The following is a 16,163-nucleotide window of genomic DNA, read 5'->3' as shown; positions in this document are numbered from 1 at the left end:
AGGCATGCTCTCAACACATTGCTGAAAGGCCACCTACCACCTGTACCAGATTTATAACAGGCACATTCGGACAAAGCATTCCTTTCTGAGAAATCATCCCAAGAAAATAATCAGACATGATGGCCGGGCGCGGTGGCTCACGCCTGTAATCCTAGCACTTTGGGAGGCCGAGGCGGGCGGATCGCTCAAGGTCAGGAGTTCGAAACCAGCCTGAGCGAGACCCCGTCTCTACCAAAAATAGAAAGAAATTAATTGACCAACTAAAAATATATATACAAAAAATTAGCCGGGCATGGTGGCGCATGCCTGTAGTCCCAGCTACTCTGGAGGCTGAGGCAGTAGGATCGCTGAGCCCAGGAGATTGAGGTTGCTGTGAGCCAGGCTGACCCCACGGCATTCACTCTAGCCTGGGCAACAAAGTGAGACTCTGTCTCAAAAAAAAAAAAAAAAAAAAAAAAAAAAGAAAGAAAATAATCAGACATGAAGGCAGAGATTGGAAGAGAGTCACTGCAGTGTCATTTATAATAAGAAAAAGCCAAAATAATAAATGTCTACCAGTTAGGGAAGTGACAAATAAATTATAAAATAATGAAAAAAACCGAGATATTTAGCTGTTGTTTCCTGTTCAAAAAAAAAAAAAAAAAAAAAAAGAAAAAAACCGAGATGGATCTAAACATAATGTCATGTTAAGCACCCCACAAAACACTGTTAATGAAAAAGCAGATACCACAAGAGTATTTGCAGTGTAAACTCATTTACGTAAAATAAATATATATGCACTTTAATATGTGAATGGGATTTTTTTTGTCTTGTTTTTGAATCAGCAACATTAAACCTTAGCTCATGTGAATGGGATTTTGAAGAGCTTTCCACTTCCTACATTCTACAAGGTGAGCATCCCTAATCCAAAATCTGAAACACTCCAAAATCTGAAACTTTTTGAGCACCCACATGACACTAAAAAAAAAAAAATGTTCCTTAGAGCTTTTCAGATTTCAGATTTTCAAATTAGGATTCTCAACTGGTAATTACAATGCAAATAATCCAAAATCTAAAAAAGTACAAAATCAGAAACACTTCTGGTCCCAAGCATTTCAGATAAGGGATACTCAACTTGTAGTTAAGCTTTATGAGAGTTATTAATTAATAAAAAAGATTTTTTGATTTGGGGGAAAGAAGTCAAACTTAAATGTTTGCGAGAACCAAAAATTTACCACTATCATTCATTCATTCATTTTAGAGACAGGGTCCCACTCTGTCGGTCAGGCTAGAGCACACTGGTGTGATCACAGATCACTGCAACCTCGAACCTGGGCTCAAATGATCGTCCTGCCTCAGCCTCCCAAGTAGCTGGGACTATAATAGGCACAGGCCACCATACCTGGCTAATTGTTAAAAATTTTTTTGTAGAGACAATATTTTTAAAGTCTTATTTCTGTTGCTTTAATTTGAATACATGCAAAGAAGGGTCACAGACACCAAAGCACCACTGAGTGTCCCATCCTGGAAGCCAGAAAATACAATTTCTAATACCTTGAGTACCTAACTAACTACAGTTATGTACTGCATAACGACGTGCTGGTCAACAATGAATACACATGTAATGCTGGTCCCATAAGATTGTAGCACCATATTTTTACTGTGCCTCTTCCATGTCTAGCTGCACAAATACTTACCGTTGTGTTACAACTGCCTATGGTATTCAGCACAGTGACATGGTGTGCAGGTTATAGCCTGGGAACAACAGGTTCTACCATACAGCCCAGCTGCTCTACCACCCGTGTCTGTGCACGTCCACTATGATGTTCACACAGAACTCATCCCTGTCAATAACACGCATGACTGTGCTGTGCTACAGAAAACGAGGTGCTGTGGTCTCACTGCAGACACAGCACTTTCCCCTCAACTCAGCCATGGCACGCAGCACACTCACTGGCTTTAAGTCAGGCTTCTTAAGCTGTAAGAGGAAACAAAGAAGTTCACAAAGAGCTCACCTGGTGTCTTCCAGCATCACCTGACCAGATTTTTCATCCACTACAATTTTACAGTGATCTCCAGAGACCAGTTTATTGCTGGGGAACGAAAGGTCACAACCTAAAACAGAGAGGGTGGGAGGACACCGGATGTGATCATAAGCTGTGAACACAAATGCCCTTTGCTTTACAAAGGTGAGTCAAAATTAGGACCCTCATCATACACACTTAAGGAAAAATTTAATCAAGCAAGGTGTGAAGAATTTTTAAAGTATCTAAGTGTTAAGCCATAGTAAAGGGGCAAGGACTGTGTCCTGAATCCTTGTGAATGCCCATCACCTCAAATACGCCCCATTAGCACCTCAGCTACAGGTAAACTGCCTCTTCCCGACAACTTTACAACATGCACATGTGTAGTGCTAGCCTGATAAATATTAGAACTTTAAAAAAATAAGGGGCTTAAGTAATCCTTCAGTACCTTAACTTAGTCCTTAATTTCTTCTCTGTGTAATCTTATGTTCATAAATCATCACAAAATTGAAGCAATGACCAACAGTCACAGGAAATGTAATTGAGAAAATTATCACCGCCACATGTACAAGAAAATATAAAACAGTAGAGGAATGCATCTATAATTGAATACAATCATTATATCTTCATTAAATGCAAGAGGAAAAATCCTCAAATATTTGCTCTCTCCTTAAATCAAAAGAACAAAAGCTTTAGGAGCTTTTTAATATCTAATCATTAATCACTATTGCTTATAATAGTCTATGATGATACATATACAATAAGACACTTTTTAAAGGCAATTAAAAAGTGAAGGACTTGGCAAGGAGACAGTGACCATGCAAATTTACTTTGCCAAAAGGTTTCACATGAAATGACAACCTGACCCTGCTTTGAGCGCATCATTGACCTATGGGTTTGTGAATCAGAAGACTCAATATTGTCAATATGCCAATTCTCCTCCAGAAGGTTTCAGAGATTCAATGCAATTCCAATCAAAATCCCAGAAGGCTTGTAGATAATAAAGGCAAGCTGATTCTAAAGTTCAGAGAAAAAATATTTAGAATAACCAAAGGAATTTTGAAAAAAATGAAGTTCGAAGATTCACATTACTTGGCTGACTTACCATCAAGCTACAATAATTAATACAGTGTTATATTCTATAAAGATAGCCAGACAGAGACAAATGTAAAACCCAAAATTATGAAACTTCCACTGGAAAACACAGGAGAAAAACTTAGTCACACTGTAATGGATTTCTTGGATTGGACACAGAAAGCACAAACCAGAAAGGAAAACACTGATAAACTGAGGTTCATCAAAAGTAAAAATCTGTTCTTCAGAAGTCACTAAGAGATGAAAAGACAAGCCACAGACTGGTGGGGATATCTGTGAAACACTTTTCTGATACAGGTCTTGTATCCAGAATTTAAAAAGAACTCTGATAGTTTAATAAAAAAGAAAGCCAAAATATAATTTAAAGACTTAAACACTTTATCAAAGAGATATGCTTGGCAAATAAGTACATGAAAAGATGCTGAACATCATTAGCCATAAGAGAAGTGCAAATTAAAACCATGAAATACTAATCACCAAATGGGATTGGCTGAAATTAAAGAATGACCACATCAAGTCTTGCCAAGGAGGAAGTGGAAAAACTAGAACTCTCATACATTGCCAGTGGGATTGCAAAATGTCACAATCACTTTGGAAAACAGCTTGGCAATGTCTCATCAAGTTAAACACACAGCACACGAACCAGCAATTCCACTACTAGGTACTTAGCTTAGAGAAATAAAATTATATGTCCATAGAAAGACTGTATGCTAATGTTACAGTAGCTTTATTCTCATAACCCAAAACAGGAACCAGTACAAATGTCCATCAGCTGGTAGCAAACTAACGAACTGTGGTACATCCTAACAATGGAATACTGCCGAGCAGCCAAAAGGAACAACTACGGACACACACAGCAGCAAAGGGTGACTCTCAAACCCACAGCCGAGGGAAAGACACCTGTTGCAATGACTACAGTAGAATGCTGCGTGATTCCACTCAGATAGCATTCTGGAAAAGGCAAAAAAGTACAGGCACAGAAAGCAGATCAGCGGCTGCCAGGAGCTGGGGCTAAGCTGGGGCACCAACTCCAAAGGGGAGTTTCTGGGGTGACGGAAATGTTCTACATCTTGACTGTAGTGGACATTACATTTCTTAAAACTCATGGTACTGAACATCGAAAGGGGTAAATTTTACTGTACATAAATTACACCTCTATAAAACTATACAATTAAAACTCTTTTTTTTTTTTTTTTTTGAGACAGAGTCTCGCTTTCTTGCCCAGGCTAGAGTGAGTGCCGTGGTGTCAGCCTAGCTCACAGCAACCTCAAACTCCTGGGCTCAAGCGATCCTCCTGCCTCAGCCTCCCGAGTAGCTGGGACTACAGGCATGCGCCACCATGCCCGGCTGATTTTTATATTATATATATTAGTTGGCCAATTAATTTCTTTCTATTTTTATGGTAGAGACTGGGTCTCGCTCAGGCTGGTTTTGAACTCCTGACCTTGAGCAATCCACCCGCCTCGGCCTCCCAGAGTGCTAGGATTACAGGCGTGAGCCACCGCGCCCGGCCTATACAATTAAAACTCTTATCTGCATAAATGTTCTATAATATGGAAGCACTTGGTTACACTTTCCAAGGTGAATATCACCTGTGGTCAAAATCTTCCCATTCCACTGAAAATAAGCATCAGGATGGTCTCTCTGCAGCCTCAGATCCAGCACTAGTCACTGTGTCACCACAGTGGGTCTTTGTCAGAGGTTTTTCGATGCCAGAACATCAGCATTTTAATCTGGAACAGAGATGCTTTGCACTAAGGTTCTATTCTTGGCGATTTGCCATGCTTAACATTTGGTGGGTTAAATCTTTCACATGGCTACTATACATTTCTGGCACTCCCTGAGAATGAAAAGCTCTTTGGGAAGGTGAAGTTCATCTATCCCTTCCTACACATGTCAACTCTGCACTCCCTTTTCCCCAAAATTATAACTTGTATATGGCAGACATACGATCATTTTAAAACAATCAAGTTCTACTGTTTATGGACTGAATGTATATTCAAGTCCTAACCCCCAAGGTGACTGTATTTGGAGACAGGGCCTACGAAGAGGTGATAAAGATTAAATGAGGTCACAGGGTGGGCTCTGATCTCATAGGGCTGGTGCCCTTTTAAGAAGAGCAAGAGACCAGAGCTCTCACTCTCCACCATGTCCCACCCAGTGAGAAGGTGGCCATCTGTAAGCCAGGAAGAGAGCACTCACCAGGAACTGCCAGCACCTTGATCTCGGACTTCCCAGCCTCTAGGACTAGGAGAAGTACATTTATGTTGCTTAAACCAGCAGCCCCCAACCTTTTTAACACGAGAGACCAGTTTCATGGAAGACAATTTTTCCATGGGCCGGGAGTGAGGGGCGTGGGGTGGGAGTCGCTGCCTCCACTCCATCTCAGACCATCAGGCACCGGATTCTCACAGGGAGCATGCAAGCTGGATACCTTGCATATACAGTATGCAGTGGGGTTTGTGCTCCTGAGGGTCTGATGCTGCTACTGATCTGAGGTGGGGCTTGGGCAGTGATGCATGAGATGGGGAGCGGCTACGGGTGCAGGGAGGGCTTAGCTCTCTCACTCACTCACCCTCCGCTTGCCTCCTGCTGTGCAGCCCAGTTCCTTGTGGGCCGAGTACGACAGGCTTAAACCACCCAGAACGTGGTATTTTGTTATGGCAGTACAAACAGACTAATACAACAAACTACATTTTTGCTTGCAACATTATTAATACATTTACTGAAAGCATTTCTATTAAGAAGCAGATTAATCAGTCATGTTTTTGCTGTAATTAATATGTAATATGCCTAAACATGTAATAACATGTTTAAGATGTTATTTATATAATTTACCATATGTAAATTATACCTCTATAAAACTATATTATTAAAATTCTCATTTGCACAAAGATGGACTTTATTCTTCAACGGCTAACATTAAGTGCTAACTCTAAGCCAGGCTCCTTCTAGGCAGCTCTTGTATGATCTTATTAACTCCTCACAGCAATTCTATGAAGAAAGCCCAAAGGCATAGAAAGATACGTTTCGAGCCCAAAGGTACGTGTTGGTGACAGGTTGGAAACCCAGGCAATTTGTCTCAGGAGCCTCTGCTCTTCACCAGTCCTTATAGTTTATCAAGTGAAGACAACCACAGCATTTTTCAAAAGTTTCTCATGATACATACTTTCAAAGTTGTAGAAATTTTTTTAACTTAATATTGGGATTTAAGACTGCCAAAACCCCCCAAAACAACAACAAACAAAAAAACAAAAAACAGGTGCAAGTGCATTATAAGGGGTAAAATTAACAAAATGCAAATAGCAATTTTTTTTTGTTTGTTTGTTTTTTTGAGACAGAGTCTCGCTTGTTGCCCAGGCTAGAGTGAGTGCCCTGGCGTCAGCCTAGCTCACAGCAACCTCAAACTCCTGGGCTCAAGCAATCCTGCTGCCTCAGCCTCCCGAGTAGCTGGGACTACAGGCATGCGCCACCATGCCTGGCTAATTTTATATATATATTAGTTGGCCAATTAATTTGTTTCTATTTATAGTAGAGACAGGGTCTCGCTCTTGCTCAGGTTGGTTTCGAACTCCTGACCTCGAGCAATCCGCCCGCCTCAGCCTCCCAGAGTGCTAGGATTACAGGCGACAAATAGCAATTTTTCTTTCTTTTTTTTTTTTTGAGACAGAATCTCGCTTTGTTGCCCAGGCTAGAGTGAGTGCCGTGGCGTCAGCCTAGCTCACAGCAACCTCAATCTCCTGGGCTCAAGCGATCCTCCTGCCTCAGCCTCCTGAGTAGCTGGGACTACAGGCATGCACCACCATGCCTGGCTAATTTTTTCTATATATATTAGTTGGCCAATTAATTTCCTTCCATTTATAGTAGAGACGGGTCTTGCTCTTTTTCAGGCTGGTTTCAAACTCCTGATCTCCAGCAATCCGCCTGCCTCGGCCTCCCAGAGTGCTAGGATTACAGGCGTGAGCCACCATGCCCGGGCTGCAATCTTTCTTATTCTTTCTTTTTTAAAGTATAAAGTCAGAATGCTAATTTATTAATTTTCCAACAAATTAAATATTTTTGTTGACTTAACCAGTGCATTTCTCTCCCTATAGGAAAGCTACAAGGGAACTCAAATTACCAGTTGGTTGCTCAGAAGTCTAGAGGCAGTAAGTATGGAGGATGCGGGTACTTTCTCTCACTAGTTCTACAATTTTGTTCAAGTTCTTACCTTCCCAGGTTCATTAAACAAACAAATATTCTAGGAATGGGGACTTGAGATCTTTCCTTAATGTAAGCACTACAGCTATACATTTCCCTTGGAGGACTGCTTTAACTGCACCCTTTAAGTTTTGGTATATTCTATTTTTATTTGTCTCAAGGTATTTTTTTTAACGTTTCCTGTGATTAATTTCTTCTTTGACCCATCAGTTGCTTAAGACGTGATGTTTAATTTCCACATAGCTGTGAATTTTCCAGTTTTCCCTCTGTCACTGATTTCTCATTTCATTCCATTGTAGTCAGAAAAGATACTTCGTACAGTAACAAATATGACAAGATTGCATTCTGGAGGACATACGAATGCAACGACTTGGTACAGTTGTCATGAGGATGAAATGATCTGCATGAATCACGCAGAAGAGTGAGTGGGCATGTAAATAAGTGAATAAATGGCAGCTTTTACGTGAGAGTCCATTTCACAGGAAAAACTGGAGCGCGCCGTGCATGCCCGCCCCCGGGGCCTGCCTACAGCCTAGTGGGCTCAGTCCCGGGTCCGGCCCTCAGCCTCCGGTGCCGCGCTCGGTCCCGACCCCGGTCCTCCCTTCCCCGGCCCCCGTCCTCCCCGACGCGACCCGCACGGCCCCGGCCCGGCCCGGCACCTCTCCTCCGGCCGATGGTCCACTCGCGTTTCCACAGCAGGACGTGCGGCTCGCCCTCCTCCGCGCCCAGACGGAGGAGCCGCCCCCAGGGCTGCCGCGGCGGCTGCTCGCCTCCCTCGGGCTGCTCCATGGGGACTCACATCTGCCGAGAACCCGGAAACGTCCGGTGAGACTCCGACCCGAAGGCAGAGGCTGGGCGCCGGCCCGCCCCGCCCCCGCCGGCCTCCCGGCCCGGCCGCCCACCCACGCCGCCCTGCGGCCCGGCCCAGACGCCGGCGGGCCTCCGCCCTCGGCTGCAGCCCCGCGCCCGCCGCGCTCACCGCCCTCCCCGCGCCGAACCCGGAACCGGCCGCGCCGCCTCCGCTGTCAACGGACATCGCGGATCCTTCAGCTGATCCGCGGGGCGGGGCAAGCCGGCGTCCGCGCCCTGCGATTGGCTGGCGGCAGCGCCCACCGAGAGCGGTGGCTAGAGCGGAGCCGGGAGCGACCAGCGAGAGCAGACGTGCAGGGTCTAACGGACGTGCGTGGACCAGAGGCTGCAGGCCCGGGCGCCATCTTTGATACTGGCCGGGAGGACTCGGCTCGTCGGGATTACGGAAGTAGCTGCGGTCGGGGCCATGTTATGTTGGGGCAAAAGGGAGGAGTAACTTCCGCATTGGGGTCGGAATAGATTCTTAAAGCCTTGTGACTTTTACTATTTTATTTGTTTATTTTGTTTTCTGAGACAAGAGTCTGGTTCCTGTCGCCTGGGCTGGAGTACAGTGGCGTCATCACGGCTCACTGCAACCTCAAACTCTTGGGTTCAAGGGATCCTCCTGCCTCAGCCTCCCGAGTAGCTGGGACTATAGGCATGCACCTCCATGCCACCATGCCCGGCTGAGGTTTCTGACTTTTAGAATCAAGCTGTGGTTAAATAGCCAAACTTTTTTGTGTAATTCCAGAACAGGATCAATGTTATAATCCTGACTTTATGAGAAAAAAAAGCACAGCTGATAAAAGTTGGGAGGTGAATTGGGAGAAGAGCTGGAAGGAAGGGTGAGGGCTGATCCTATCTTAGAAAATTGGAAATGTGGTTGGAATATGAAGAAATTGGCACAAGGATGATGTCTGAAGAAACAGTGGTAACCAGAAGGGGAGATTAACCAGAGACAGTCTATTGTGAGTACAGTGGAGAAACAGACTAGAGAAGAAAAGTGAGTTTTATTTTATTTTTTAAATTTTAATTACATTTTATTTTATGGTCTCACTATGGTCTCCCAGGCTGCTCTTGAACTTCTGGCCTCAAGGAATCCTCCTGCCTTGGCCTCCCCAAATGCTGGGATTACAGGTGTAAGCCACTGTGCCCAGCCTATGTTTTTATGTTTAACTGAAAGACAAAGATCATGTCCGGAGTTCTAGAATGAAAATGTTTAACCACATTATTTATAGATTTGAAATTCACCACTTAAGTTTTAAAAACAGAAATGGTTAAAATTTGTTGCTTGGAAGCTACAGAAGAATTGAAGTCAGTGAAAACAGATAAATCAAATCACATATATTTTTAGCTTTGATTTGCTTCCTAGTTTTGCAAATGGCTATTTTGATAATGACAATGCAGTGGTCCTTATCATAACTTGATTCTATAGAGATGTGCACTGTGCCCCAAGTTTGTCTGCTCTGGAATGCCGCTTCCATCATGACTACTGAACACAATGTTATCTACGGCCAATTCAATTAACGTAAATTTTTCAAACATCAATTTCCTAAATACACCAAACTTAAACATTCACTAACATTACTGACTTATCTGAAAGTTATATTTGTCAATGCTAAATAGATTTTACGGCAATTCATATTTTAACCAGGCAAATGGAAGAAAAATATAAATGCATTTCTTAATTTCTTTTCTTTTCTTCTTCTTTTTTTTTTTTGAGACAGAGTCTCGCTCTGTTGCCCGGGCTAGAATGCTGTGGAGTCAGCCTAGCTCACAGCAACCTCAAACTCCTGGGCTCAAGTGATCCTGTTGCCTCAGCCTCCCAAGTAGCTGGGACTACAGGCATGCGCCACCATGCCTGGCTAATTTTTTTCTATATAGTTTTTAGTTGGCCAATTAATTTCTTCCTATTTTTAGTAGAGACGGGGTCTCTCTCTTGCTCAGGCTGGTTTCGAACTCCTGAGCTTGAGCAATCCTCCCGGCTCAGCCTCCCAGAGTGCTAGGATTACAGGCGTGAGCCACTGCGCCCGGCTGCATTTCTTAATTTCTTTTGACTTGCATTGCTATTCAAGGAGAAGTGTGTTAATTGACATTTCCTAGTATATGAAAAAAATAATTTATATTTTAAATTTTCATTCAGGGATATCATCCTCAGCTCTTCCTGCTGTGCTCAGTCACACGCTACAGGGTGGTATCTCCTCCTTTCAGTTTCTTCATAGAGTGTATAATACTTTTAATTTGTGGAAATAAATGGATATTAAAACAAATTGACAGCATCCATTTCTTCAAATGCTACTTCATTGAATCACAAGAAATAAATAGTAGAGACTAGCATGGCTATGAAAATTGCCTGTGATCTTAAGATGTGCTAGAAGTGTTCGACAGACAGTAATCCCAATCAGAAAGGCTGATTTCAACAAGTTGTGAATGTCTTGCTGCTCCAACTTTGTTCTAAATTCTCTATAATTAAATATAATTGGAATGTTAGCTATTTATTATATGTAAATTATTTCAGTTGCTATATAGTTCAATGAATATAAAATATAATGACCAAAATTAAAGTGTGAAATTTTGTGGATACCTCTGAAATATTTTCATGTGCTTAATTTTAAAACAATTATATATGGGTTATTAAAAGACTACCCCGGCCAGGCGCAGTGGCTCACACCTGTGAATCCTAGCACTCTGGGAGGCCGAGGCTGGTGGATTGCTCAAGGTCAGGAGTTGAAACCAGCCTGAGCAAGAGCGAGATCCCCGTCTCTACTATCAATAGAAAGAAATTAATTGGCCAACTAATATATATAGAAAAAATTAGCCAGGCATGGTGGCACATGCCTGTAGTCCCAGCTACTCGGGAGGCTGAGGCAGGAGGATCGCCTGAGCCCAGGAGTTTGAGGTTGCTGTGAGCAAGGCTGACGCCACAGCACTCACTCTAGCCTGGGCAACAGAGTGAGACTCTGTCTCAGAAAAAAAAAAAAAAAGAGTACCCCGATTCTGTGTAGGCCTAGGCTAATGTATGTGTTTGTGTCTTAGTTTTTAACAAAAAAGTTTAACATTTTTAAATTGTGTGCTTATAATTTATATATAATTTATTTACATATTTTAAAGACAATAATGTATATATCACGCACACAAAAAATTAAATATTTAAATATTTAAATAATTAAAACAAAGGAAAAACTATGAAACAAACAAAAAAAAATAGTCTCCCAGAAGAATCAAACCAATAGTCATTACTGACATTTTAGATTAGCATTTTTTTTTTCTGAAACAACCAGTAGATTGCAGTGGCATCATTGTAGCACAAAATCTTGAATGTCACTACCCTCAGCTCTACATTCCTTTTTTGGGAGCCAGTCAGCACCTTATTGCACCTCTAGGGAAGGTGCTGACTTGCCTGTTCCCCACAAGACTCCAGCCTCTGTACAACTGACACTTCTGCCCCACCTGCTCCTATCAGAGTAGGTATAAATGAACTCGGTTGTTCCAGTTGTGCCTTTTTACTGAGCATTTTTGTTTTTCCTTGATTAAGTAACAGCAAGGATAATTGTTTCATTGTTAACAAAATGATTATTTTTCAAATTATAAAAACAAGACATGATCACAGAACATCATGTAGAAAATAGAAATATATAAAAAAGAAAACAATTGCTTCTATAACAGCTTCTAAGACAAGCAGTATAAATCGTGATATATCCATTATACTAGCATAGTTGGCTAATCACCCCCAAATGATATGAAAACCACTAGTTCTTTTTAAAGTCAGGTTTATTGAGATATGCCTTACACAAAGTAAAAGTCACCCTGTTAATATCAAGTTGTGTATATTTTGACAAATGCATAACTTTGTCCCCGCAACCACAATAAAATACTAGCTTTTCATATTATTTGAACCATCTAATTACATTTGCCAGTGCTTTAGAAAACAAGCCCACATAATTGCCTATGGGGATAGGCAAAATGACAGCTAATTGTTCATTGTCTCAAAGTGGGAGAGACACAGGTAACAGAAGTGGATGGCCCCTCAAGTTGGAGAGGGATGGATAGGATCAGGCTGCAGAGATGAAAAGAGGCCCCTACTCCCATTGAGAATAAAAGGAATAGACAAGAAACTAACAGGGCACAACAGCTTTTTCAGGTGTGAGGGTCTGACTGTGGAACCCTGATATGTCATCACCAAGGGGTGAATTGGGAAGGGAAAGATTCCCAGAGAATATGTCTAAACCTGGAACTTGAAAGGGAGGAAAAGTTCAAATTAGAAGAGACTAGATTTCCATGCAGGGGCCCTGGGGACTGCCTGAGCAAGAGAATAATACCAGCTGTAACTGGCTATAGAAACTGCCCACTGTGGCCGACTCCAGAGAGTGAAGCAGCAGTCTTGGACCAAGTTGGAGTAAGCTATTAGAAGGGGGAGTGGAGATGAGACATGATTCTAGAGGGTCAGTGGAAAGATTTGTGTGGATGTGAACCAGATAGGCGAGAAGGGAGAGTAGTCTTGCACTGGGACTCAGAGATTAACTTCCTGGCTCCCCAAGGACATCTGTGTACCGCCTTGGTTTCCAATCTAAACAAGGGGTTAGGCTGGGCACAGTGGCTCACACCTGTCATCCTAGCACTCTGGGAGGCCCAGGCGGGCGGACTGCTCGAGTTCAGGAGTTCGAAACCAGCCTGAGCAAGAGCGAGACCCCGTCTCTACTATAAATGGAAAGAAATTAATTGGCCAACTAAAAATATATACAAAAAATTAGCTAGGCATGGTGGCGCATGCCTGTAGTCCCAGCTACTCAGGAGGCTGAGGCAGGAGGATCGCTTCAGCCCAAGAGTGTGAGGTTGCTGTGAGCTAGGCTGACGCCACAGCACTCACTCTAGCTTGGGCAACAGAGTGAGACTCTGTCTCAAAAAAAAAAAAAACAACAAAACTAAACTAAACAAGGGGTTAAACTAGATAATCTTTTTTTTCTTTTTTTTTTTTTTTCCATTTTAAAACTAGATAATCTTTTTTTTTTTTTTTTTTTTTGAGACTGTCTCTCGCTTAATTGCCCAGGCTGGAGTGAGTGCCGTGGCGTCAGCCTAGCTCACAGCAACCTCAAACTCCTGGGCTCAAGCAATCCTCCTGCCTCAGCCTCCCCAGTAGCTGGGACTACAGGCATGCGCCACCATGCCCAGCTAATTTTTTCTATATATATCAGTTGGCCAATTAATTTCTTTCTATTTATAGTAGAGACGGGGTCTCACTCTTGCTCAGGGTGGTTTCAAACTCCTGACCTCGAGCGATCCGCCCGCCTCGGCCTCCCAAAGTGCTGGGATTACAGGCGTGAGCCACCGCGCCCGGCCAGAACTAGATAATCTTAAAAGGACCTTCTACCTCTCATATTCTGGAAGGGAACAATTGGTAGTAGCAGAAAGACCCATTAATAACAATGTTTATTTGCCCTTACTATGTGCAAGATATTCTAAGTACTTTATACTGTTTGCATTCAATCCTCAGATCATATGTATCATGCATTATTATCATCATATATGTTCATATACTAGGAAACTGAGTAGTACTGAAGCTATCCATTTAGTACATGTCACATTCAGGACTTGAACCCAGGCAAAGCCCACCACCCAAGCCATTGCATCCTACTGGCCCTGTGCTGTAGGCTAGAACAACTACATAGGAGTGAATCATCAGAGGGAGTGGGCTGGGAATGGGCATGAAATGAGGCATGATGTGTTGAAACAAGAACAGAATTTGGTTCCAGACTTCATATCAGGACACAGGAGTAAGAAGGGGACTAAGCTTTCTACCATGGGAGGCTCAAGGAATGAGTAAAATGTGTGCAGCACCAAGCGCAGAGCTTACCTAATGTAAGCATAGCCCTGATCCACCCCCACAAAAGTGGCACTGTATTAACAAACGTGAGTTAGTGGTTTCTCACTCCTTCCACCACCATCACCACCACCACCACCACCATCACCATTATCAACACCATGACTATCACCACCACCAACACCACTACCATCATGACCACCACCATTATCACCACCATCACCATCATCACCATCAATGCCACCACCACCACCATCGCCACCACCACCACCATCATCACCATCATCACCAATACCACTACCACCATCACCACCACCACCACCACCATCACCATCAATGCCAACACCACCACCATCACCACCACCACCATCAGCACCATTATCTCTACCACCATCACCACTACCACCATCACCACCACCATCAATGCCACCACCCATCACCATCAGCACCATTATCACTACCACCACTACCGCCACCACCACCATCATCACCAACACCACCAACACCACTACCACCATCACCATCATCACCATCACCACCACCACCATCACCATCAATGCCAACACTACCACCATCACCACCACCACCATCAGCACCATTATCTCCACCACCATCACCACTACCACCATCACCACCACCACCATCAGCACCATTATCTCCACCACCATCACCACTACCACCATCTCCACCACCATCACCAACACCACCATCAATGCCACCACCCACCACCATCAGCACCATTATCACCACCACCATCACCACCACCACCATCACCACCGCCACCAGCAACAACAACTGAATTGTGAGGTGTTTTTCTCTTTATGTTTCAGGTGTATCTGGATTACATGCTGAAAATTGATGATGATTCAGATTTAGTTTGGGATACTTGGTTGGAATGGAAGCCAAGTTTATTTGCAGATTGTTCCCAATAATCACACTCATACATAAGAATTCATTAAATAGTTTACTCAGTAAACATATAGGTACAGAGATTTCCCTTTTTTTTTCTTTTCTTTATTTAGAGACAGGGTCTCACTGTTGCCCAGGATGAATGCGGTGGTGCAATCACAGCTCACTGCAGCCTAAATTCCTGGCCTCAAGCAATCCTTCCCATCTCGGCCTCCCCTGTAGCTGGGAGTACAGGAATGTGCCATCATGCCCAGTTAATTTTTTCTTTAACTTTTTGTAGAAATCAGGTCTTGCTGTTGCCCAGGCTGGTCGCAAACCCCTGGCCTCAAGCAATCCTCCCACCTTGGCCTCCCAAAGTCTGGGATTACAGGCATGAACCACCATGCCCGGCCAGAGGCTTTTTCAAACATGGCACAGAAGGAAGCATCAAAAAGAGGTTTGAGCTAGCACAGCTCTCCTAGCACTGGTCCACAGAAACAAGTGTCCACAGGTTACACAAGGTGCTCCTCACAAAGTGAAGCGCAGCCAGTTGTTTTCAGTTAGCTGTTTACCCTATCCTTATATGCGACTCACAGCTGGCCACATCTCTGATATCATCTTTCCTGACACATTCTGCTTCATACAAACACATTACACACAATAGGTTACAACGCACATGACCTGTTCATGCCTGCAGAGCTGCCTTGCAATCATTGTGGTTTGGGGATAAACCTACACTAGCATCGGGAAGGCTGGAATGGTAACACTCTATGTTTAAATGCTCCCTTCACGTGACCACTCTCTAATGAACATTAAAAAGTTAACTTGCATCCTCCCATTTCTTATTGTGAGTCTGAACTTGATCTGGTTTTTGTAAGTATTTTTAATGATAGGATAGTCTTTAAATGAGAACCTCAAGTTATAAATGTCCCTTCACTTGTACTTCTCTCTTCCTTTCATCTTACCAGTGAATGTAGCTTCTATAGCTACATTCGTTTTCCTAGGTACCTTTAGCGATTTAGGTATGAATAAATAAATCTGATGTTTCCTGGTTCATTTAATCTTGGCACTCTGATAAGATGTCAAGACTACCTGGATACAATGAGTAATAATTGTGTTCTAAGCTGCGAAAATCCCACAATGAAAATAAAGAATTATCAGATAGTGTCACAAAAGTAACATATTTGGTCTCAATATAAATCCACTACTCATTAAGGTATGTGAGTTGATATGTCTTTGGGGTATGTGGTGTGGGAAGGAAACTTGTAGAAGAAAGCAGACTTAAGTATAGCTTAGTTGAATTCCATTGT

The 16,163-nt window shown here is 43.0% G+C and overlaps 1 protein-coding gene across 4 annotated transcripts in view; it reads right to left on the bottom strand.

Annotated features, from left to right (window-relative positions):
• The window catches only part of CHFR (checkpoint with forkhead and ring finger domains), a 29,297-nt gene extending 20,908 nt beyond the window's left edge, over positions 1-8,389 (bottom strand). Inside the window, exons 1-3 of one of the 4 annotated variants that reach the window (XM_020283105.2) lie at positions 8,278-8,389; positions 7,958-8,099; positions 1,995-2,094 (exon numbers count right to left, since the gene is read on the bottom strand). In XM_020283105.2, coding sequence (XP_020138694.1) covers positions 1,995-2,094; positions 7,958-8,087 — 230 coding nt within the window. In that variant the 5' untranslated portion in view covers positions 8,088-8,099; positions 8,278-8,389. Of the gene's footprint in view, positions 1-1,994; positions 2,095-2,451; positions 6,689-7,957; positions 8,100-8,277 lie in introns of those variants that run through there. The other 3 variants (XM_020283103.2, XM_020283102.2, XM_012747625.3) reach the window with 3 other exon arrangements.
• Between the last annotated feature and the right edge of the window lie 7,774 nt (positions 8,390-16,163).

The sequence above is a fragment of the Microcebus murinus genome, chromosome 22 (assembly GCF_040939455.1).
Source record: "Microcebus murinus isolate Inina chromosome 22, M.murinus_Inina_mat1.0, whole genome shotgun sequence".
In the NCBI taxonomy this organism is placed as follows: domain Eukaryota; kingdom Metazoa; phylum Chordata; class Mammalia; order Primates; family Cheirogaleidae; genus Microcebus; species Microcebus murinus.
This window is presented reverse-complemented; position numbering and strand designations above follow the sequence as displayed.